Raw genomic sequence first — 26,848 nt, forward strand, 5'->3', positions numbered from 1 at the left:
CAACTGGCTAGTTGTATATTAGGCACCTACTTCTATAAAACTTAAGTACTTTTACATAATTGCTCGGTGTTAAAAATAATGATTTTGAAATGGTTTAATAGAAATAAACACAGGGCAAGGAATCAGTTTCCACTTTCTTGGTAATAACCCAAACTCACTGTGTGATCATTGGTTCTTCTTTTGCCCAAATGATAGGAGGATAGTGGTAGAATTACATGATTTCTAGGATCCCCTCCAGCTCTACATGCCTATAATCCATTAATTCTAATCGTTAGAGCAATTCTTTCCTCCATAGGGACATTCTGTTCCCTACTGTTATAATCTTGGCATTCAGAAAATTCAGGATGAATAGTAATATCAATACCAAATTGGGAAAGGACCAGCTGAAGCTACCTGAGGAAGAAAACGGTGTTCTGTTTAAAGGAAGGAAGCCAGAGATTCTGGAGGGACGTGATGTGTGAAATGCAGGCTGGGGGTTTAATGAGTTTGAGGCGTGAAAAACCCAAGCTTCAGGGCCACATTCTCTGGCACTGTTGAGCACGGCATGTCTCCGTGCCCTCTGTGGCTGAGTTCTATTTTAGAATGTACTCACGCCTGAATCCTCTAACACAGCTGTGACCGCCTGTTAACTTTTAGGCATGGTTCTCCATTCAAGCAGATGGCTTTTGGGTTCATTTTGACAGACCTGGGGAAAAGGCAGCTAGAGGAGGTCAAATCCAAAAATGATCAGCGAGTCAAGTTATGGTATAGAGGCAGACTTTATTGAGATCGAAATGCAGCAAATTCAGCCCAGTGGACCAGGGAAGTTAAGAGATTTCTCTATGAAAGTCAAACGCAAATGGTATAGGAAGACTCACTGGACAGCCCCACCCACCAAGAAATGTTTCATCCAGCAATGGAGGGTCTCTTAAGACTTCTCTACTATTAACGTTCCTATCTAGCTAGGACATACCCCTCAAGACCTTAACCCATGGAAAAAATGAGAGCACAAATGAGTGGTTTCACCATGCTCCCACCCTTCTCCCTTCTGGAATCCCTTCCAAGGCCCAAAGTGCAGAGCTGTCAAGTCCTGCCCTGAATGCTTTGCTTAAGTGGATGCCCAGCCCTACTGAGGAAGCTGTGTCAGGGTTGGGTTAAGCTCTCCAGCTGCTGGGAAGGGCTGAAGCGGTCACCATGGAAACGAGCCCTTCATCAATCATTTAGTGACTCACAAGGAGATCATTGGGATGCAAAGGGAGCTAATGTCCCTGAAAGGCTACACCTTTTTCCTTAAAAAGGGCCGTCAGACTGCATTCTTGAAAAACAAGCCAGCCACTTGCAGAACAAAGTGGAAATGGCTATGGTAGCTTCTTGTCTCTTGAATTCAGGCCTAGATGCTATGTGCCCTGAGCTTGTGAAAGCAGGAAAGCCCCCATCTGTGTGGATCTTGCTATTGCAGCCAGTTCTGTTTGATATAACTGTATGTCAGAGGGATAAGAAAACTATGGGTGTAATCTAGTCAAAATTCTCTCTCTCTTTTTTTTTTAAGGAATAACTGAGGGATCAGAGAGTTAATAACTTGTCCAAGGACCTTATAGTGAATCAGTAGGAAAGCCAGGACTACAACCAAGGTCTTGTATTACAAATCTGTTACTCCTTCCACCATCCTAGGGTGAGAGTAGATTTTACTGTGAAGCTAATAAAGATTAAATTCAAAATACTTCCTTTAATAAGTCCCTTCCAAGGCTATGACAGGAATCTTAGCAATGTATTCCATTGATCTTTCCTTTTTTCTTTCTTTCTTCTTTCTTTCATTTTCAAAAGTAAGACATTTTAACTACAATTGGTGAAGAATGCTGCTCTTTTCTATTCTGCCTTCCATCGTCATTTCCCCTCCAGATGGAAGCTATGGGCATTTGTGGGATCTGGCTAAGGGGAAGTTGAGGTAGGTTAACATTTAGTTGGGGGGTTAGTGAGATATAATTATGTGGTTCCCAGTCACTCTTCTAAAGACCGAAGTTGCTGTTTATCTTGATATAGGCCTGGCCTCCAAGAACACTTCTACAACTAACTAGCACAAAGATTCAAAAGGAGGACATGGCCAAAATTCAGTTTTCTGGTCATACAAATGGACCCTAAGGCATCTGGCACAGGAAACTTGAGGATAATGAAGAACAAGATTAAAAACCCATGGATTTAGGAGGTGTTCTGAAAATTCTTCCAAACTCATATCTCACAGGGGGAAGAAACTGTAATAGATATTTTTCATTAGTAATGATAAACCATGAAGCCAAATGAAACTTGTCTAACTAGAAATAACAATTTTGTAAAAATACATTTCAATCAACTGAGGAAAAATGGAATTATCTACTCTCTTTAAAGAGAATAATTTTTAAAATGTATTGTTATAAGAAGAGGTACTCAACCAATGTGCTGTCAATAATGCATTTGAATAAAGTATTAAGGTGTGTTTTTTTAATTGAAGCATAATTGACATAAAATGTTGCATTAGTTTCAAGTGTACAGCATATGGATAAGGATGTTAACTAATAAGGGTATTATGTTATTTTCTGGATTTTTTAGTTTTTGTAGTATTGTCAGGTTTGTAATAGCTATAAGTTTTTGTAATTGATTGAGATATATTTTGTCATTCAAAAAATTCATTTTGTGCCTAGTTTTGTATTTATAATATTATGTTGTTTTTTCTTAAAGAGAGTGCCTATGTCTTATATATAAGCTGAATGAAATTTGGATCTGTCCCCTGCCTATGGTACCTGTTTAATAAGATTGCATTCCCCATAGGATTACTAAAAATGACAAGACCTATCTGGAATAGGGTTTATGGGTCAGAAAGTCATCCTTACTGTACAACCTTTCTAGGACCATCCTCAAGAATTGGGCATTATAGAAAAGTGTTCAGAGTATTTTACTTTGTGCACAGGAATAGTTTCCCAATGTCAACCCCCTTGCTAGTAACAGGAGCAAAGCCTTAAAAACACTTCACTATTACTCATCAGCGCTATATTTGTATACTGCTTATCTCCCAAGCAACCAAACTACTTAATCTCATCTGATTTTACCAAATCCAATTCATCTTCCAAACATACACATTGGTGAAATATATCTGGGAGAGAGGTTATTCTAGCCCATTTCACAGAAAGAGAGGACTCAATTGTAGTGATGAATTAAAATCCCAACTAATCAATTATATCTCTGAAATATTCTCTACTGAGAGTGTTGCTGTGAGGGTTAAAAAAGATAACATATATGAAATATCCAAACCCTAATACTAGCATAGGAGTGCTGGCTAAATGTTAGTTTAATGTTAGATGATTCTTTACCCATAGGTAAGCATTTGCCAAGTTGAGTTCATGAAGCACCCAGATGCCTGGAGGCATTTCTACAGTTCCTTGAAAGAAAATGTGGTCACAGTACACAAGCCTCAAATTTCTTCACTCCAACATGAACAATGGATTGTAAACCTGAAACAAGAAACCCAACCCATAAATTTTTCTTTAAACTTCACTGGTCAGAAAACCTTACAGAGAACAGATTCATGAGGTGCCCTCTCATCAGAAAACCTTAACTGATTCTCAATATACCTACTTCTCAGTTACATGTCCTTGGTCAAGTCATTCTATTTATTTCTATTTGATTTCTTTCTCTGCAAAACAAGGATATAAATAATTGATGGGCTTGTGAGAGAATCACTAAAATAAAATTTACAAGTTTGAAGACTTATAGATAATGAGTTGTTATTTTTGCCAACGAAGATGAAAGACTAAAGCTAAAGAGCAGATCATCTGTCTTACATTCCTCCTTCCACAAGGAAGTGATTTCCATCACTGCTTTCCACAAAATTACTAAGTACACAGATGAAGGTGACATACTTAACATGACTCCAGAATAGTACGTTAATGGATATGTAAAAACAAGTACATATTTGACAAAAGACAAAAAATAAGAGTTGCCAGGAAAAGCTAAATTATCTCACTAACATCTTCATTGACACAGAAGGGAGATAAGATAGAAACTCAAGTGAAACTAAAGTGAAATCAAAGTGAAAGCATATCATTTAAGTAAGAAATAGAATCAAAAGAAAAGTGAAAATAATGAACAATTAAGGAGGCAAGGAAAGTGTAACGTACAGTATATGTGAATTGACTCTGGTTCTTTCATATAGGAAGTTAATAGATAATACCTGATGTTGATAAATCAGTACATAGAAATAAAAGCATATTTGTCAGAGTTATTGAGGTAACTACCAGCAGAACCAGGAAGGCTCTGAAAATAAGTTGCCACTAAGTCAGAAGTTGGAGATGAGTTGGGAAGGTGTTGGTTTCCATAGAAGCTCTTCTATATCGTTTGACTTTCTTTAACATTTGATAAAATAGAAAAAAGAAATAATCCAGAAAGGCATGTGTTCTTGTTTGTCTTTGGTGACATTAAGATAACCTCAGATATTCAACATTTTATTAAGAATTTCATTTTCAGAATAGATAAAGAAGCTGTGGTCTATGTATACAATGGAATATTACTCAGCCATTAGAAATGACAAATACCCACCATGTGCTTTGACGTGGAGGGAACTGGAGGGTATTATGCTGAGTGAAATAAGTCAATTGGAAAAGGACAAACATCATACGGTCTCATTCACTTGGGGAATATAAAAATTAGTGAAAGGGAATAAAGGGAAAGGAGACAAGATGAGTGAAAATATCAGTAAGGGTGACAAAACATGAGTGACACCTAACTCTAGGAAATGAACAAGGGGTAGTGGAAAGGGAGGTGGGCGGGGGTTTGGGGTGACTGGGTGATGGGCACTGAGAGGGGCACTTGGCAGGATGAGCACTGGGTGTTATGCTAAATGTTGGCAAATTGAACTCCAATAAAAAATTTAAAAAAAAATAATTTCATTTTCAGCCATCTCTTTTCTTCATTCTATATGTGTTGTTCAGTAAGATAGCCACTAGACATACATGGCTATATGGAATTTAGCTAATTACAATAAAATAAACATTTCAGTTTCTAAGTCTCATCTGCCACAATTCATGACTCGTGGCTACTGTGTCTAACTGCACAGAATTATGGTTTCCATTATTACAGAAAGTTCTACAATCTCATCTACATGTAAGGCGGTAACTACAACTCATTCTTGGATGACTCCTTGACCTTTATCTCTAGCCAAAGATCTTCTCTCCTGAACAACACACCTTCACATACACCTGCTGGTTAGATAGGAATATTTTCACTTGATGTCCCATAGCCCTCATACTCAACTTATCCAAATCTTCACACATTGTATTTCCCATGAGTCAATTTTACTTTGTACATTCCCTACCTGTAGTATTGAAGTCACTCACTTTTAGTGAGAAGTCACTAGAATCAGTTGGCTGGTCTTCACTGTTTGCAGGTCACTTTCCTGAAACCAATGGCAGTCTGGGAGAACCTCAGTTCATCGTTTCTTCTTGATGCACCTCTTCTGGCTATAGTATCTACCCGGTCATCATGTTCTGCTTATTCTAGATGTGGCCTTACTTCTACTAACTGAATTCTGTTCTAAAACCAGCATGCTCCTGACTGACCCTCTGGGCATCACTCAGATAGTCTTATGATCTTTTTTTTAACCCAGTAAAATGCCATTCCTCACTTTCTATAACTATGATATAGCCTGAATATTGCTATGTGTTTTTGATGTAACCACAACAAAATCTGGAGCATAAGAAGGGTTTAGCTAAAATCAAAATACTATTTCTTTCTCAAGTCAGGGAGAAAGCCTAAGCTGGGCTGCTGCTCTGTAAAACCAGATCACAAAAAGGTAGTAGTTTTACAGAAGCTTAAACACAGACTACTGAAATGGGTTGAACCCAAAATGCCTATGGCATTGGTATCATAAAAACACATTTACTGATTGCATAATATGTAAGATACTGTATTAAAGGAGAAATTGGGGTGCCTTCAAGGACTTCACAGTCAAGCAGAGAAGAAAATAGTTTAGTGGTTATCTTTAACATAAGTGAGGATCCAGTAGGATGGCCAGTTCAACAATTAACCTTATTCTAGTGGGCCTTTTGTTCTGCAGAAGTTAGAAAGCTAAATATTACAACCTCAGTTTCCTTTGTAGCTAGATTTTGGGTATGATTAAGTTCTAATTTAATCCAGGTCTTCTCTCTACAAATAAACAGTCTTAGACAAGTTTCTTTGCCTCTTTGTACTTTGCTTTCTTCATTTCAAGATGGAGTCTGTAATGATATATTCTTGACAGAGTTATAAGATTCACTGATACAGTGAATGCAAAGACCTTAGCACACTGCCTGGTACCTATAAACATGAAATAAATTCTTGCAATTGCTATTAAGAGGAAAAAATGGAATGTTGTTCCCATATCCTGCTTCAGGATAAGCTAGGAGGAAGGGGGGCAGAAAGGATCTCATTTATTTTGCTGGTGCAGACCTAGCAGATGCAATGTAGCTCTGGAGCCAGCAGGTCTAATGGAAGCTCCTGATCATTAGACTGTAGCCAAGGGGTATGATCCTGGTACCTGCTGTTGGGATTGCAACTCTCTAATTGCTTCCTAATTGCAGAGATAACTAATCCTTAGGTGGTCTGATTTTGCAGTGTTGTTCTGGGAATCACTTCTGGAGTTCCAGCCTAGAGCTTATGCTTCCAGACTTTCTAACAATGCTGTGAGTACTTAATTCCACATATTAAAAACACTTTGCATTTAAAATAGTGAAATGGCTTAAATCATGTAAAACTGAATCCAAACCTGATATAGGCAGGATGGAAGAAATGTCATCATGTTTCTGCCGTTACAAAGCTGTAGTGGCTAAGTGAGATCTGCATGGCAGTTAACTGGGTCATATCACTATTCCAGGTTTTGGTTTCTTCATTTATAAAATGGAAAGTAGTAGTAAAGCAGTACATGTAAATGGCATTTTATTTATTCTGCTTATTATGAGGAATTTTCCTTACTATTGTCTCCCAGGATCACCAATGGAGTAGGCACCACAACTGCATACTTTCAGCCAGTGCAGCGTATTATATAAAACCATTTGTAAATCAGGAAAGAATTTCCCCCAACACATTGGTTGTAGGGAACTCTCCACAAAGCCATAGATGTGGGTTGGAGAGAGAAGAAAATGTAGTGGGAATATGTATCATGGTTTTCTGGGACACTTACTCATATAACTTACATGTGACTTCAGGACTTGCTTGAGGTCCATGTATATATCTCCTCCAATTGATAGAGTGCTGCTGTGCATGCCCAAATTTTTGACTTGGTGGATCTGACCAAGGCAGTGTAGACTATACCACAACTTGGTGGCCTATGATCAAGTGCTCAGTCTCTACTAGGACCCAGTAGCAATCCAAAAGGAAATTGTTATCTAAGAGAATGGAATATTTTTGTTCAAAATCCTAAGGTTAAAAAAAAAAAAAGAAAAAAACAAAATCCTAAGGTCTATCCAGTGATTTACCTACAGGGGCTGGCCAAAGTTTCCATGCAAGATTTCAGCCTGCCACAGATACTTCAAGCAGCAATGATCTACTGAGTATATAACCCAAGAGATAAAACAGCCTGCACTGCAGCTGGGACCTGTTCCAGATCTTTCCCCTTTTCTGTGCACCGTTGAAAACTAGCAACCTTTTGCATTAAATGTACAATGGGTTCAAGCAGCAGACACAAGTGAGGTATACAATTGCCTCCAAAGTCTAAAGAACCCCATTAGGCACTTTAGCTCTTTCTTCATATTCCTACACACAAAAAAATTGCCATTTCCTTTTGGACATGCATCTTGACATGTCCCAGACCAAATGATCCCCACATTGGTGATTTTTCATGACAAAAGCCTCAGAATTTGGGGGCGATATATTTCCATGCATGTGTCACACAAGTGTTAGAATAGTTGTTACTTTCTGTGCACTTAGTTAAATCAGTATATCATCAGTGAAACAGACCAGTGGGATGTCTTATAGAACAGAGAGGTAATCAATTTCCCTTTGACTAGAATATAACATAAGTTGGAAGGTTGAAATAACCCTAAGTGTACTAGCAGTCCAACAGTTGAAAGCAAACTGCCCTGATGATCTTTAATAACAGATAAAAAGAAAAACAAAACAACAACAAAAGCACCAGCATACCAGTTGTCAGGGAATGTTTTTTTTTTTTTTTCTCAAGCAAAAAGGAAAAAAGAAACTTCCATACATCTGCATCCATAGCATAGTTGAAGCCAGCACTTAATTAAGTATATAATAATCCATTCTCATTGTTTGTAGACTCATAACCAAATTAGGTTTCTTACAAGTAAGTAAAACAGTGTGATTTGTGAGAAGGTATAATATACCCCAAAATAATTATGAGGTTTTATCAATTTATACCAACAAAAAACCAGAGAACATGAATGGGAACCAATCCTAAGGATATTAGAACAGAGTGGAAGATATAATATTGGAGTAGACAAAATATTATTGATTATAAGATTCAACATGTATGAGCCACTAAAAATGGCTCAGATTGTTTGTTTGGTTAATTGCCTAAAACATGGGGCTAAAGGAAGTATATATTGAATGAAATTGAAATGCCCAGGAGAGAACCCCATCTCCTTTCTATGTCCCTTATGAAATTCCAGAGATGCTTCCTTCATCAAAGCTATGAGAAATATATTTGTGAGGGGGAATCTCAACATGCTTAGGATGTGGCTCTATTGTCACTATTCTCTGTTGACCAGAAATGACAGTAGGAGCTGTTGCCATTGAAGTGAATATAACAGTATCCTGGGGTGGTAGGTGCTGATTCAAGTCATATTTCCATTCACTTCTGCTTATACAGATCAAGTAAGACTTGAGTGGGCTGCCCAACTTTTTTGTTCCAGAGACAAAACAACCAACTAATCAATGCTAAACATCTCTGTGGATCAAACCATACTTGATTACTGCTTTGGCTCAATGGCCCATCATAGTAGCCATCCTACTGTGTCCTCTAAATTAAAGACAGAAAAAAAAAAAATCACACTTAAAAATAATGTTGGTTGCCAGAAACTATAGAAGAGGAAATTTGTTAATAATTTATGAATAAATGTTAAACAGATACTTTAGCCACAAAATTAACAAATAAATTTAAAAGTCAGAAAAGAAAATCAGTAATTACTAGAAACTAGTATGGGTTTACTATGAGTAATCCATACTAAATTGGTCTCTTTTTTTTTTTTTTTTTTTTTTGAGAGACAGAGCTAGTGCAGGGGCATGCATGCACTGGAGCTGGAGTTGGGGAGGAGCAGAGTGAGAGAGGAAATCTTAAGCAGGCTCTCTGCCCACAGCAGAGCCCAACTCAAGGCTTCATCTCAGGACCCTGAGATCATGACCTGAGCCAAAATCAAGAGTCAGATGCTTAACTAACTGAGCCACCCAGGCGCCCCTCATTTGTTTCTTAAATGAGATTACCAAATCAGAAAAAACATTATATACAGTATGAAACTAACCCTACGTTTCATGTAAACAACTAGTATAATAAAGAAACCTGGATTTCATTACTAGTAGTGTGGTGGCAAATGAAGTAAAAATACACTGTAACCTGCACTGGTCAGCCTATATATGAACTTCCAGGCCTGTGTGGCTCAGCGGTTTAGTACCGCCTTCAGCCCGGGGGGTGGGGGGTGTGGGGGGGTGATTCTGGAGACCCGGGATTGAGTCCTGAGTCGGGCTCCCTGCATGGAGCCTGCTTCTCCCTCTGCCTGTGTCTCTGCCTCTCTCTCTCTCTCTGTGTCTCTCATGAATAAGTAAATTTAAAAAATCTTAAAAAAAAAAAATAGGGCTCTATATAATCCATCAGATGAAGAATGGTTGTAAGCACTGGGGTTTTTGTGTCAAAAAAACAAAACCACTTCTTTGGGAGAGATTACCAGTCAGCTGCCTTTATCTACTTGAAGTGTGACCACATGGAATACAAAATTGATTTATTTTGAGTAACTTTGGAGGAAGATCTAGAATTAAGTAGATAAATTTCTAGAGAAGAAGATTTGGTTACATTCAGAAAAACTTTCTCCCTGCTGTAGCTGCCTAGCAGTAGAATTAGCTGCTGTAGAAAGCTAAGGATTCTCTGCCTTGGAAATGTTTTAGCAGAAGCTTGGTCGGCAGTTGCTGTACATGTTTTGGTTGAGGGCATTCCTGCAATAGGTAGAAGGCTAAAGTAGATGGTGTTTAAGGTCCCTTCCAGTCTCAGCTTCAGTAAGTCCATAAAGAGTAAGCAGAATGTAAAAAGAAAGAAAAGGAATTTCTAAGACGGATGACATAGGCATCCTTGACAGGATGTGAGACGCAAGGGGGTCATTTCAGAGAACTTTAGAACCTGACATACTCTCCTTTCATAATGTAGCATCCTGATCCTTCCTTCCTATCTACCTACAAAGAATTAATTACACCAGACCCATTGTTTTTTCCCCTCAATTAAGCCCACCAACGATGATGCACTGATTTAGATGTCATGCCTTTCCCTGGATACATGGAATGGAGATACATGGAAGAAACAGTGGGCCGGGAATAGGAAATTGGAAGCTGTAGGATCTACTCCCACTTTTGGTAAAAATTCACCGTCTGCTTTTTGAACAATTCCTTGCAAATTCCATGTGGCTTCACCCAGGAGGAGACTTGTGAGATGCTTGCTAAGATCTTTTTAGGACTGAGAGCAAATAGCCCATCAGACGCAAGATCTAGACTCAGGCACAACCTCATGACTTTGCTTCTCATATTTCACATTGGTCACAGCCCTGAAATGAAATCTAGCTCACGTATTTTTTGTCTTGGGTTTTAGGCTGAAGCGAGAATTTAGCAGAAGATACCATGATTCCTCCTTGAGGCTACAGAATTCTTCTAAGGGCTTGCTGCAAGCAGTAGAATAAGAAAAGTATGAATCAAGTCTCAGTTACTTCCAAGGCCTCAGAAGGAGTTCTTCCCTAGCCTCTGAGGAACTGGTATCCGTGAGGAAATCTGGAGACCTGGCCCCTAGCTGCCTTAGAAGCACATTGTGGGAGGTGCAGACCAAAGGTGAGTTTACACATCAGTGACTAAGGTTTCCTGCCACTAAGCATAAGAAGTCACTCATGAGCAGCGTCCCTAAACCACAGCTACAGGATGTGGGCACAAGCCCTTGTATAATTGTTGGCCAAGAGCCAACAAGCATTCATCCCTGTGCAAATACTTGGGCTTTTTTTGTTGTTAACCTTTGAAAACCACAGGCATTAGTCTCTCTTTCTTCCCCTTGGCACGAGTCATCTTCTTTTCTCCAACTTGGTCTCTTGTGTGTAAAGAATTTCTGAGGAGCTTTTAAGCCTAAATTTAATACTTTTGCCCTCCCCTCTCCTGCCCCACAAAATGCCAGGCAGAGGTAAAGCCGCCTTACAAAATATCTGCTGGCTCTGCCCGCTTCCGCAGCTTTGTTTGGGCTTTTCGATCAGATAGGAAATCAGAGAGTTCTATGAGTGACCTTAGCCTTTAAGAAAAGACAGGCAATTTCTGGAAATTCCCCCTTAAACAACGATGACCTATTGTTTTCTTACTTCAGATTTAGCCCAGCAACTATGATGCCCTGATTTAGATGATATGCCTTTCTCTGGGAATGGAAATATATGAAAACAGCAGTGGGCCAGGGATAAGAAATTGGAAGCTTTAGAGTTTAATTCCAGTACCAAAATCCACCATCTGCTTTTTGAGCGATTCCCGCCCCCCACCCCCCCACCCCCTAGTTTCTAGGCTTTTGCTTTCTGTGCTGTGGAAATGAAAGCATTGGGTTGAATGGTTTCTATGCCTCCTTAGCCCCAGGGTCTGTGCATTGGCCTTCTTGGTATTGCTTCAGCAAGGGGACAAGGAGAACAGGCCTCAAGGCAAAAGATCTAAAACATATCAACTGGTTCTCTTTTCTGCCTTAGAGAATGGCCAAAGGTCAGGCCTCCAAAGAGGCCCAATTGCCCACTTGAAGGTCAGGCTTAGCAATTCTTGACAGCTCCCCTTCTTGTAAACATTAGAGAATCCACCAATCTTGCCTCTGTACCCAAATATCCCACATCCTGCTGTGAAAACCCAAACCTTTGCCAGCAAAATATATTTTTTTTTCCTGAAAGAGATGGCAGATGGATGTTGCAGGGTCTAAATCAAACGAAGGAGAATTTACTAACCATCAGAACTGCCTAAGATGTATCAGGAGACCTTAAACAATCTGTCAATAAAGATGTTCAAGCAGTTTTGAGAGGAGACATATCAGGGATTTTGTAGTGGGATTTCCTGAATGGGATAAAGATCAGATAAAGAAAATGGCCAAACATGACATTTTTATGATGATATGCCCAGTACTTAATACCTCTTGTAAATACTCCTATTCCTAATCAAATTTATGATGTCCCTTTCAGAAACTTTATTGGTATAATTCAGATGACAATCTGAATGAAAAGCCCAGACATATAGTAGGTCCCCTGTTTTGCGGTTTGTATTTCCTGTTGAGCTTATGGACAAGGAACCCAAATGAGAACACTAAGTGTCAAATGGGAGAATGATGGTCAGTAGGTCCATAGTGATCAAGGAAAAATTCCCAGAGGGAACTAAATATAGTTCCCTTGGATGTTATCCTACTTTCTGCTTCTAAGTCTTACCACTCTACAGGCAAATACTCAATGTTTTTTGTTTGTTTGCTTGTTTTGTTTTTTATTTAATACCATAATTTAATCTCATTTCATTCAGTCCTCACAAGATCATTATGAAGTGGGCAGAAAAGGCACCACTGTCTCCATTTTACAGATGAGGAAAGTAAATCTTAGGAAAGTTTTCTAGGGTTTCATTTGACTGATTCAATTCTTTGCAAAGGAAAAAAAAATGATTTAATTAACTAATCATTAGCAACATTATTTGGAAGATCATAAAGTCTCTAGTCTTAAAGTATGATATCAATCACCCATCTTTCAATCCTGTTCACAATATCTACTTACCTAGCCCTTGTTTGAACAATACCAAGTGATGGCAGGCTCCCTCTTTCAAGGAGCAACCCATCCCATCTTTGACATCCCTGCCCATAAGAAGTTCTTTCTTATCTTAAACTGACTTGCAGATTCCTGAATCCTCACATTGTCTGATCATATCCTACTTTCTAGGTCCCATGTATCAGTTTATGGGATATCCCACTAGACAGTCTTTGTGAAATGTGAAAAGCATTCTCGTGTCATCTCTGAGTTCATTCTTCTCTGTATTAAACAGTTCTGGTGTTATTCAATGCTTACCCTATATGTTAGAAGCTAGACCTCTTAGCTAGGACTAAGAGACATCTCCCTCCTCTCACCTTTTGCATTGGTAGTGCTGCACCGTGTCCGGGAACAGTCTGTTCTGGGTTATGAGGGAAGAAAGAAGTGCAGAAAGAAGTCTATTGTCAGGCTGATCCTTAAATGGTAATTCAAAAGAATGTGCTGGACATTTCAGATGCTTCTGCCAACAAATGCCACTATCTTGAGGCAAATAGGGATTTTCGGGCAGCAGTCTTATAATAATTTGCCAATTATGCCTGCTTCAGAACCATTGCCAAAACAATCCAACGACTTTTCATTCCACTACTGTTGACAGGACAGAGAAAGATTTCAACATTTCCTTTTACAGTCTGAATAGAAGTTCCCTGCCTTGGGGACTATAACAATATTTGCCATCATGAGGTGGGGGGTTTGGGGGGAAGTGAGTGTTCAGAAGGGGAAAGGGGGAGAGAGAGAGAAAAATCCTAATGGAAGTAAACAAAGACAAAATGAAACGAGAGTTATTCAAGGCGTGGGTTTTGAATGCCTGCATCAAATCAATGTTTGTTAACGAATCAGAGGACAAATCTTTGAAACTGAGGAAATAAATTTTTAGAAGAAAAGACTTTAAAAATACACTCTGCACAACCTCCCTACCAAAAAAAAAAAAAAAATAGGTGGAATTTTTAACTTGAATACCAACCAAGGTGTATTAACTTTGAATCTTGAGACAGACTTGAAAAGCTGATTATAATAATATTTATGGTGTTCAGCATTCAGAGCTTCTTTTCAAAATAAATTTAAAAATTAAATTGAAAACCTGAGAAAGAAAAACTTGAAGAGATGAGAACAGGTGAAATAATCTTCTGAGTTGTTTGAAATGAGACATATATTAGGGAAAGAAAAATAAAATATGAGAGAAAAGAGCAAAGGAAACAAAATAGGTTCGGACAGTAGTTTTGAAAACATGCTTCTCAAAACCTCTGGGAGCCATCGACATTCTACAGGGGACACCTCTGAGACCCAAAAAAGAGGAATCCAGAGGCAATCCCATGTCCACTTCTATCTTAGTGGCCTCACTTCTACCTATTTTACATATTAGGAATCAAAAACAGATTTCAATAGAAGGGAAGTGTCTGCTAATGGAAAATAAATTTTGTTTAATAAATGTTTAAACAAAAAACTGCAAAAGGAAATAACCCATTAAAAATTCTTGAGCAAGGAGTGATAAGATTAAATTGTGCTTTAGATATCTGACAACCAATGCAGGATGGATTAGAATAGAGTCAGCCTTGGGTCAAAGATCCCAAGTAAAAGGCTATGGCATAATTATTCAGGTGAACAGAATAAAAGACTTGATCTAATAATATATACCTATGAAAATGTAAAGGAAAGGAATTTATGACCAATTTTCAAAGAAGAGTGAACTTTAAGCTTGACATCTGGGCATTGGGGTACAATGCTAAGCCACACATAAATTGGGTACTGCTATGGTCTGACAGTTGGTGTCTCCTCAAAATTCATATGTCAAAATCCTAAAGCCCAATGTGATGGTATTATGAGGTGGGACCTCTGGGAGGTGATTAGGTCATGAAAGCAGAGCCCTCATGAATAAAATTAATGCCCTTATAAAAAGAAGCACAGGAGAACCCTACTGCCTCTTTACTATGTGACTATATAAGAAGAAGTCTGCAACCCAGGAAGAAGGCCCTTACCTGCCTATGCTGGAACCCTGAACTCTCAATTCCAGCCTCCAGAACTGTGAGAAATAAATTTCTTTTTTTTTTTTTATAAGCCATGCAGTCTGTGGTATTTTATAATAACAGCCCAGACAGACTATGAAAGATACGATATCATACAAAATCATTTGGCAATGAATTTAGATATAGCAATATTGATGGATTTCAGGGACAATTACTGGAACCATAAAAATGCCAGAGAACTCCAGGATTTTGAAGATGCTGCATGTGAGTGGCCATTGGAACACTGATATATATGATCAGCAGAAAGAAATACAAAATCAAATCCTGAAGAAATATTAGGGATGGAAATATGAATTTGGAAGTCATCCTCATAAAAAGAGCAGCTAAACTAATACTGTCAGACCCCAATGAAAGAGAAGATCAGAACCAAAGGGCTTGAGATCAAGACCCAGAACATACCTACCTATATTTAGAGGATGGAGGAATAAGAGAACCCAGAGAGTCTGCCCTCAGTTTATGATCAGGTATTCATTGATAACATTATTTGATGAGTTCAAGAGAACTTATTTTTTGGTTTTAGGAAATTTGATTTTTTTTTAAAGATTTTATTTATTTATTCATGAGACACAGAGAGAGAGAGAGGCAGAGACGCAGGCAGAGGGAGAAGCAGGCTCCATGCAGGGAGCCTGATGTGGAACTCAATCCTGGGACTCCAGGATCACACCCTGGGCCGAAGGCAGCGCTAAACCACTGAGCTGCCCAGGCTGCCCAAATCTGATTATTCTTATATGAGGTCTGAAGTGTTCATCTGACAGTCTAATCAAGCTTTTAGATTTCCTAAAAATACTAAGTATTCAAAATCATGAAGTAGTATTTAAAAGTAATTAATTGTTTCAGTCTAAAAATACCATGGAAAAAAAATAAAAAATAAAAAATAAAAAATAAAAATACCATGGTCTGAAACAGAATCTTCAATAAAGATATATTGATGGATGACATACTAATACACCAAAAAGAGTCTCAAAAGCCAATACTCCCCCGGGCAAGGGAATAGCCAAGTTTGTTGCGATTTCCAATGAATGACATCAGCCCCGTGTAGGTCTCAATCAAAATGGGTTCAGTTAGCACCATCAGTCCCTTTCCTCTTCCAGATCCAAGGGAATTCTTGTGTGCATTCTGGATAGCTGGAACAATCTTAGATGTGAACCCAGACAACTGAAGAGGAAAAGAAGGCACAGAGTTAGTAAATGCAGAGTAGGTCCAGAGACACTTCCTTCCCAACCAGTCCTCACCAAAGCTGACCACTCTCCTGGGGTTGCAGCTATCCTTACCTATACAGAAATCATTTCTCAGAATTGTCAACATTGCTTCTGTTAGTCTTTTAATAAATTAATCAGTCAATAAATTTATGTACATAATAAAACTGCCTCATCCTATTTATTTTTCATCCTTCATAATTTGTACAACATTAAGAAGTCAGTTTAATAAATATTTGCTGATAGTCTATTATGAATCAGATACCTGTTGGGTGCTGCTGAAGAATTAAAGACAGGTAAGATACAGTCTCTGTCTCTAAAGAACTAATACTATAGTAATCTAAGAAATGAACATTTTTATTTATTTACTTAAGAGAAACAGAACAGGGAGAGGAGCAGATGAAGAGGGATAAGCAGACCCAATGCTAAGCATGGAGCCCTAGGTGGAGCTCAGTCCCAGGACTCCAAGATAATGACCCGAACTGAAATCAAGAGCCACATGCTCAATTTAGTGAGCCATCCAGGTGCCCCTAAAAAATGAATTTGTAATAATTATACAAAGTTTGTGAAAATAAGCAGCAGAAGAGGCACAAGATGCTAAGAGAACACAAAAGAGGGAGAAATCATGTGTAGTTAGAGGATCAGAATGACTTCACAAGGAAACTCTTGAGACAATCCTCATAGGATTCATATGGTGTCAATAAGTAAAATGGGACTGGGGCGGGGGGGCGGGGCGCATAGTCAACAGCTATGGGTTTTTTCCAACCCAGCATCCTTTCTAGCATTTGAGATTCTTCTTTCATTAAGAGTACCTCATTTGTTCTTTAGATAACCATCCTCTTGAACTATTTAGCTCAAATAGTTTAAGTGGAACTAACTTTAGCATATGGCTCAGGCCTAACCAATCAGAGGAGTCCATTTCTCTGGTCACAGAGATTGGTTCAGGTGTTGGCACATAACTAACGCTGTTGCAAAACTGATAGAACAAGCCTGGAGGTATTCATGGTCATTTTGCCACATATAGTGAGAACCTGCCTGAAACTGAAGCCAATAAAAATAAAAGAACTAAGATGTAGAGAAAGATAAATTCTTGACACAGTAATTCAAATTAGTAGATCAGCTGATCCTGAACTTTTACCTTAAGTGAATAAAAGAAAAACTCCTTCTTTTGGTCAAGCCAAGTTGAATTGGGTTAAGAGGAAGGTAATTTAGGAAGCATTCTAAATAGAGAGATAAGAAAGGAAATGAAGCAGGAAAGCTTATATCTTTGTATTTCCAACAAGTTCTTTTATTTCCATGATTTCTTTCTAATATGCATGTATTAGGTAGGTTAAAGAATGTATCACCATTTCCATGTTAGAAAACCAAGGCTCATAGAAGGTATAAGGACTTACCCATAATTACTGCACTTTCTGTATCAAGGTTAAAAAGAACATTGGGAATAAAATCTTATTCACAGTGAGATCCAAATCTTTCCTAGACAACTGGCCACTAATCTAAATTAATACTCCTATTAGAGTTTATTTCATTATCAGTTCAAATTATTAAGCATATTATATAAAGTGACCATTGTTCTTCCCATTTGTCCAGGAGGAGACCAATCTTTGCTTTAAAGGACTACCACAAGAGTGATGATTCAATGAAGAAAGAGAAGCCTGTAGTCTTTCCCCATAATATAATTTTCCATATGGATCTTATCCTGGATTCTTAATTTTATATTGCCCTTGGGCAAATCACTTCCTTGTTCTAGCCTTAGTTCCCTTATTAGTAAGAAAAAAACATTTTAAATGTAGAATGTATCTATGATTGCTAGTTGACCTAACCCATAAGGAAAAAAAAAAAAGGCCATGCAAATTAAACTTCTATAATTTTCTAACCATGTAACATTGTAAATTCATTTCCCCTCTTTGAGCCTCAGTTATTCTTTTGAAAAGAAGCATTGAAATCTATGGTTTTTAGATAATATCAGAAGTAAAGAAAAAATAGTGACTATGATGATAAAACAATATAGTTTTCTGGAGTACCTCAATATTTCTATTTCAAAATAAACAGATGTGTTTGTCTCTCTTCTTTTTTTAAAAAAAAGCTTTATTTATTTTAGATGTATTTGTCTCTCTTCTAAATAAACAGATGTATTTGTCTCTCTTCTTTTAAAAAAAGATTTATTTATTTTAGAGGAAGAGAGATAGAGTGAGGGAGGGGGAGGGACAGAGGGAGAGGGAGAGAGAGAAGCTTAGGCCAACTCTCTGCTGAGCATGGAGCTGACTTGTGGCTCAATCTCAAAAGACTGTGACCTGAGCTGAAATCAAGAGTTGGACGCTTCACCAGCTGAGCCACCTAGGCAGTCCTGTCTCTTTACTTTTCGTTAAAGTAATATTTACCTAATTGAGTAATACCAAAACATTAATTTAAAAAAAAATAGACTCACTTCACTGGGGCTATGTAACTAACACAGAAGTAGGGTTTTGCTTGTTCTCCATGAGCTTCAGCCTATAGCAGCAAAGACAGACAGAAGGTACTTCTTATTACTAGTTTGCAGTTCCAGCATCCTCTTTGAGATCTTAAAGAGGATCTACACATTGCTGTTACTGAATGATACAAACTATAATCATACAGCCTGAGGATTCTAAAAGGAAGAACATCCTTCCTTTCAGCAAACTCCACCAGTGCTTTAGCTGATTGAATAAGAAAGCAGAAAGAAGTTCTTTCTTCAACTTCCAAAAGCGGAAAGCAAAAGGAGGATAAGTTAATAACACAGACTGTTAATCACTATATTTTATTTTTTTTAATATTTAATTTATTTATTCATGAGAGATACACATAGAGAGAGGCAGAGACACAGGCAGAGGGAGAAGCAGGCTCCGTGCAAGGAGCCCAATGTGGGACTTGATTCTGGATCCTGGGATCACACCCTGAGCTGAAGGCAGATGCTCAACCGTTGAGCCACCCCGGCGTCCCTAATCACTAGTTTTAAAATTATAGAATCTTAAGATCAGAAGTGATCTTCAGCTTATCAATTCCAGCCACTCATCTATTGTTTTGCCTTGCCACATCTTCATCAAGAAGCCACATCCTTCTGGATAGACATATTCAATGATATAGAACTCACTGATATCTGACCATGTCTACTCCATCACAGTTTATACATCTGAAAATTGGAAAATAATAATAATGATAATACGAAATGCCAATCTCATCAGATTGTTGTATGAATTTAAGTAAATTTTTCAAAACTATTTTATAAAGCATATTGTTTATAGATATAAAAATTTACATTATTTATAGGCAGAGAAGACTTTAACTTCCTTAGTTCCATTCCCTTTAATTCCATACTTAGAATGCCAATCTCAATGTGATTCATAGTCTCCAGAAAACAATTTTTTAACTCTGATATGAGCTTTTTAAAAGTAACAGATTTCTCTGGATGCCAAAGAAACATCAAATTCTACTCAGAAACTATGATTTCAAGAAACATGGCTTGAACATCAAAGTATCTCCCCCAAGATATTTATCAGTTATAAAGGAAAAAATATTGACTTTGCAGTGGAGAAATTCAGCATACACTATTTTAAGCAAGTGATCAAGTTTAACACCACTCGTAATAAGACATATAGGCATCATAAGCCTACAGTGAAGACACAGCATCATTCCTATAGTCTGCACCCAAAAAGCAGATCTCAATTTAATCATGAGAAAACATTAGGCAACCCAAATTGAGAGACATTCTACAAAACAACTGGCCAGTATTCATCAGAAGTGCCAAGATCGTGAAAACAAAGAAAGAATGAGAAACTGTCACAGTTTGGAGGAGAATAAAAAGACAGAACAACTCAATATGTTATCCTGGACTGGATCCTGGGACAGACAGAGGACATTAGGAAAAACAAAACAAAAATCCAGTGAAATGTGAATAAGACCTGTAGTTTACATTATATTATTGTACCAATGTTTAATTCCCAGGTTTTGACAACTATATTATATTATAGAATTTGAATGACAGGTACCCGGCAACTTTACTATCTCTGCAATTTTCTTATAAGTCTAAAATTATTTCAAAATAAAAAGCCTTTAAACTCTGGATTGAAAAAAAAATCCTAAACATTAGTTCCCCAAGATTATTGAAGTTTTCAATTGACCAAGGAGAAAAAGTTCAAAAGAAAACCAGATGCAACATGACACTTTTTCTCTGTTTATCTTTATATTTTTAAATATGAACCTATATCAAAATTATACAAGCATTACTGAATCTTCATTAAGAATGTGGTTTTGGATATGAATTACACCAAGACAATTGGTTTCACTGAATAATTTTCCATCTGAAACAAATAACTTATAAATTTTCCCATTTTTTCCTGAAAATTTTCCATTAAATAAATTTATGTCTATAAATTAAATTAAATTAAATTAAAAAGGTAGATTTTGTCCATTTCAAATTTAGTCAGTTAAGTTTTCTTTTGAGGATATTATCTTTAATATTGTTATTTTCCTGAGTGTGATTTATCTTATTTCATTTTTTAAAAAGATTTTATTTATTTATTCCTGAGAGACACAGAGAGAGAGAGAGAGAGAGAGGCAGAGACATAGGTGAGGGAGAAGCAGACTCCATACAGGAAGCCTGATGTGGGATTCGATCCCAAAGTCCGGGATCATGCCCTGAGCCAAAGGCAGATGCTCAACCGCCGAGCCACCCAGGAATCCCCTGTGTGATTTTTAGTTGTTAATTTAATTTTGTGTTTAACTCTACTAACACTAATTTTCCTCAAGCCAAATTTTGCTTCTTAATGTCAAAAATAACAGGCAATTCCTGAGTTTGTTTATTAGCTATGTAAGGCTACCAGCTGCCATTTTAATTTTAGCTGCTTTAATTTTCTGTATATATATGAATTACTTCTATCAGTATTAATACTGTAAACTAACTCTCTGTGTCACTGATAGATTAAAAAGCATCTAAAGTCATTCAAAAAATATTAATGAAACACCTACACTATTCACCAGGCATTTTCTAAGTGCTATGGACTAGATAGGCAATACAGGCATCCTGTTCCCATGGAGCTTACATTCTTGTGGTATGAGAAAATGTAAAAGTAAATATAGATGCTTTTGATGGCGATAGATTCTAGGAGAAGATAAAATGTGGAAAAGGGTAAAATAATAGGATTGAGGGTTATTTCACATACCATATTCAAAACAGTCATTCTGTGGACGTAAAACTTGATCTGAGGCCCAAAGGATGAAAAAGAGGCAGCTGTCTAGAGAAGGTATTCCAGAGAGAAAATAAAAGCACTTAACCCGGCTGTGAGGTAGGGATGAGCTTAGTTAATTCACGAAATAGGGAAAAAGCCTGGTCGACTAGGTTAGAATAGAGTGATCAAATGAAAGAGATGGAAATGAAACCTTAGGCACAGAGCACCTTGTGGGCCATATTAAGGACTTTGAATTGAAGCGATTTTAAAGATAAGTTTAGTGATGTATGTTTTTGTTTTGTTTGGGGGTTTTGGTGTTTTTGTTTGTTTGTTTGTTTGCTTTAAAAAAATTATCTTGTTGTTGTATGGAGAATCTACTGTTAGGGTCAAGAAAGGGAACAGGAATATTAAGAGTAGTTTGAAATTTGCTTTAGTATTCCAGGCAAGAGATGATGGTGGCTTGGACAAAGAAAGCAGTGGAGAACATGAGAACTGGTTGACTTAGGGATATTACGTGGAGGCAGAGTTATAGAATTTGCTGGCATAATATAGGGGATGAAAAGAACAGAGGAATCAAAGATGACACCTAGCTTTTGATCTGAGAAACTGGGTAGAAAGTGATTTCATGACTGGATTGGGAAAACCTTGGTGAGAGAAGGGCTTGCAAGCAGTGAGGTACAGGGATCAAGGATTCTGTTCTAGATGTGTGGTTTGAGGTATCTAACCAGTAAGACTCATAATAATTTCTAATGGTCAGTGAATACATGAGCCCAGAGCATGCAGAAATATAGATGATAGGTTTGTGTCTATACTCAGCAATTCCAAAATAATAATTATAGATCCTGAAGTCAAGAACAATGCTCATAAAGTGAAGTTAGTAGTCTACACAAGATAGGATATAGGGCAGGGATTAGAAATCCATAAATTCAGACAGTTTTATTGGACAAAATGCCAGGCATTGGGGGCAATGCATAGGAGATCTGATGGGTAAACTGAGAGTCCAAGTGTTTCAGAGATTTGTCCAGTGATAAATAACTAGCAAGCAACTGAGCAAAATCTTAGGCCCAAGTCTTAAAATCTTCTCTTCTATAATACACTACTATTATGAGCAGTAAAACTCTAATATTTAGAAAAGGAATTATGTTCTGAATCTTGTGAAAAAAACTATACTCTGTAATTTTCAAACGATATTCTTTAGAACATTACATTTCCTCTTAGGTTAAATGACCATGTAATTTATCATCTGGACCAAGATTCTTCTGAAAAGAAAGGAAGTGCTGTTAATAACAATGTTGGGACAACAGATATTCCTGAGGGTTTGAGGAGGTGTGGAAGCCAAGCAGGTAACATACCCCAGCCCCTGTAATCACATCAATTAGAGCTGCTCTATTTTTAACAGTTTTATATATTTGGGTTTCAAGTAAAATTTTATTTTTAAAAGTCTTTTGCTTCTAAAAAAATTTGAAAAACAGTATATATTAAGCTTGACTAGCAATCTCTAGCTCTGACAATCTATTCAATCCACAAAGATCTATATTGTCTATGCTCCTATCCATTTTTCAAAATCAAGCTCAAATCCTCTCTCTCCCACAATGCCTTCCCATATACTCAAAGTAAAAATTAATATTTTATTCTATTGCATGTCATTTATATCTCCACTTAAATATTTCATTCAATTTTCTAAGAATTAGAGTCACAAGTGTGGCTGTTTGTCTATATAAGTAAACCAAGCTTCCTTTACTTGGGACTATTGTTATTTTGTGCCAAATAATTCTTTGCTATGGGGAACAATGTCCTCTGCATTTTAGGATATTAAGTAACCTAATTAGCCTCTACCCACCAGATACCAATAGCATCCCTACCCTGGGTGTGAGAATCGAAAATATCTTGAGACATTGCCAAATGTCCCCCAGGAGGTAAAATGGTGCCCTGTTGGAAAGCACTGAACTAAAGGAAGTATGAATGATGTAACATGAATACTGAGATCAAACAGATCCAATCTTAGGTTGCAAATATAGCACTCACTAGTGATTGTGGACAAGTTCTTCAACCTCTCTGAATTTTATAGTTTCTTTATGGAAAAGAAAAGGAAGAAAAGGAAAGGGAAGGGAAGGGAAGGGAAGGGAAGGGAAGGGAAGGGAAGGGAAGGGAAGGAAAGGAAAGGAAAGGAAAGGAAAGGAAAGGAAAGGAAAGGAAAGGAAAGGAAAGGAAAAAAACTAATAGCATTAAATTCAGAGGGTGGCTGTAAGATTAAATCTTAATATTACAGGGTTTGTAATATAAACTCTACATGTACAGGTGCACATATTCATGTATTTCAGGAAGGGTTGGGGAAGTGGAATGAGATGAGGTTTGAATTTGGAGCATACTTCAAAGGCCAATAAGGAACTAATTATTATTAGTATATTAGTATATTATTATTACACAATACTAAATTATTAGTAGTATATTATTATTACTTATTACTAATAATAAACAAATATTGTCACTAAATCATTGACAATGTCGTCATCAAACTATGACTTCTTGAAGACCAAAATGTAATTCACCTCAACATTCCCATTGCCAACACCCTCTGGACTGTCAGGATAGTGCTGGAAAGAAAAGTTGACACTATTTCATACTCAATGAACTTGGCATTTCATTAGAGTCAGATGCATTTTATTTCTAGTCATTTCGGTGAGCCTTCTAAAAGGAGGAGGGACCATGAAGACAAAGTGACAAGCAGTACGTTGAAGGAAAGGCAGACAAAAGGCCAAGTCCCCAAGCTGGCTCTTGAGCATTTCAAGCACCTGAATTCAATCTGTGTGACAGGAACGCGGTGTCATCTGATATGAATGCCACCAGCCACATACTTTTCTCTAAAAGCTTTTATACACCCACCCCTGGCTCCTTCTTTTATTCCAGTCTCAAAAACAGAGGGTCAAGTTTTAACAACTCGGATTACATAGGAGCTGTGTGCTGGTTAGGGTAAAGTATAGCAGCGTGTGTGGGTGGGTGTGTTGGAGGTCGGGGGGAGTGCTGAACCTTCTTCTTGACTTTACAGCAATGATTTACCAGCTGAGTGACTGGGCTCCTGGGTTGCTTCAGGTGCCGTCTGCCAGCAGTTCACTGCCTAGAGTCTCAGTTTTCCTTATTACAACCATAACTTGCTTCCTGTTTACACTGGGTAAAGAGACCAGGTTTCATGCCTGTAGGCCTGCATTCCTCAGCTGAACAGATTTTCCAAACCTTCAGGCTACATGTTTCAGCCTCCCTCTGTAGAAAGTGAAGCATGCTGGGATAAAGAGTAAGTCCATCCAATACCCAATCCTGGAAACCACTTGAAAAGTCACACAACTGGATAGAATGTTTATATCATTCTGGCACATTTTACCTGGAATTATCTTCATGGAGATGCCTTGATTGTGGGTATGCTCAGGTGTGGAGAGAGGAAAAGGAGGCTGAGAAAGAAGCGTCTTTCCACCAAGAGAGGTTTCTATACCTTCTAATTTGCATCCTCGTCCTATTCCATTCCCCCCGTCAACACACATGCTTACACGCACATGATTTAAAGTCTAGCTCAAATGAACTATTCTTTATTCAAGAACATTTCATATACTTTGGTAATTTCCAAGTACCAACCATCTTCCTTTTATTTAAAATGTCTTTTCCCAAATCCTTTGATGCTTAAATCACTCATACTTTGAATTTCACTTCAAATGTCATCATACCCATTAACTTTTGGACTTACTTGTTCCCTCTTCTGGGCTCCTATAGAAACTTGTGAAGCCCTCTATTAACAGTCTTAGCATATTAAAGTATAATTTGTTAATTACTTTTTTGTTTTCTCCCGTTACTCGGTAAGTGTCTGGAGGGCAAAATCTGTTGTATTCTTCCCCATATCCCAGCTTACTAGCACACTGCTCAGCATGTAGTATTCAATGCCAGGTGGATATTCAATGAATATTTGTCAAATTGATGTCAAATTGATGTCAAATTGAGCTAAGGAGTTAAGGATGTAAAGTTATATTGTGATTGCTAAAACATTGATCGGTTCACTTTCAAAATTCCCTTGAAAAGAAGAGTAAATATGCCAGAAAAGAATAAAAAGGATTGGCCTGTAAATCCCTTTGATTTGTCTATAGAGCATTAATTCCCATTCACTATTATTCACCAGCTCTGGGCTCAGCCATTAGTTCCTCCCACCAAGACTGTCCACACATCCTAAAAACTCAGGAAGGCTACGTTTATTTATTTATTTATTTATTTATTTATTTATTTATTTATTTTTAGGAAGGCTACGTTTAAAACAGGGGAGATGAGACTCCAAATTACAAACAGAAAGTGGACTAAACAACTCAGGATAATTGAGTCCTATCAGAAGTATAATATATCACATTACATCACACAGAGTTTCTTCAGGTTTATACCCATTTCCCTGCTTATTAACAAATTGCTTAGGTGTAGAAATAACGCTATTTTATCGTAATTCCTTAGTCAATTCACTTAATCACTCTAAGTACCTTCATTTTAAAAATAGAGATAGCTATCTTGACCTCACAGCATTTTTGTTAATTGAATTACATGAAAACATGCAAACTGTAATCGATAAATATAATCTATTACATAATACTACGTGAGATTATTTTTATGTCTTGTAACAAGACAATAATGCCAAAAAATTATTTCCTATTTTCACAATTGTGTTTTATGAGTAATGCAAAGTATATGCATAAACAGATTAGAACAAGTTGGTGAGGCTCAGAGATAAGCAAGAATGTCTGGAAAAAGGCCATTCGACCATCATATTCGCCAGATGTAGAATGCTACAGAGTTAGTGAGATGAATACAAGAAAAATGATATATTTTGATGCTATTTTGATAATTTTTATAGTCATTTTTAGATCAATATTAAGAGAACTAGAGGTAATATAAATTTGAATTTGAATGCAATTAATGTGTCCATTATGCTCTTTCCTACGATACCTGCCTGACCAACCAAGCCCATGACTCAGCTTTGACCCAGAGTTCTATGATCTAAAACCCCTATCACCAGTTTAGTTTTTTTCTCCTGAGCTTCAGGCCTAAAGTTCTAACTTCCTGACAACAAGCTGAACCTCATGTTTCATGGATGTGTCAAACTCAACATGTTCTAAAATGGACCTCCAAACCTACTCTCCTTTCACTTTTCCTCATTCAAATTAATGGAATCACCATCTACCGAAGCCAGAAACCACATTATCTTCCACCTCGCTCTCGCCTCCACCTACTATATCCTGTAAGTTATCTGCTTCCATTAATTCTTTGTCTTAAATGTCTCAAATTTTTTTATCTTCTCTCCATTCCTATTGCCCTTAACTTAAGCACTTATACCTATTATTTGAGCCATTGCAATCATGATAGGGAATATGTAAGATTGAACTCCAGCTAAAATAAATTATTCTGTGTTTAAGAACATTCCTTGTACCTTCATGTGCCTCTATCCC

At 37.4% G+C, this 26,848-nt stretch overlaps 1 protein-coding gene across 1 annotated transcript in view; it reads right to left on the reverse strand.

Moving 5' to 3' along the window:
• Positions 1-15,011: 15,011 nt before the first annotated feature.
• The window catches only part of TPRG1 (tumor protein p63 regulated 1), a 110,017-nt gene continuing 98,180 nt past the window's right edge, over positions 15,012-26,848 (reverse strand). The window contains exon 4 of the mRNA XM_072751501.1: positions 15,012-16,156. Within this exon, the coding sequence (XP_072607602.1) occupies positions 15,962-16,156 (195 nt within the window). The 3' untranslated portion in view covers positions 15,012-15,961. The remainder of the gene's footprint in view (positions 16,157-26,848) is intronic.

The sequence above is a fragment of the Vulpes vulpes genome, chromosome 3, assembly GCF_048418805.1.
Source record: "Vulpes vulpes isolate BD-2025 chromosome 3, VulVul3, whole genome shotgun sequence".
Taxonomy (NCBI): domain Eukaryota; kingdom Metazoa; phylum Chordata; class Mammalia; order Carnivora; family Canidae; genus Vulpes; species Vulpes vulpes.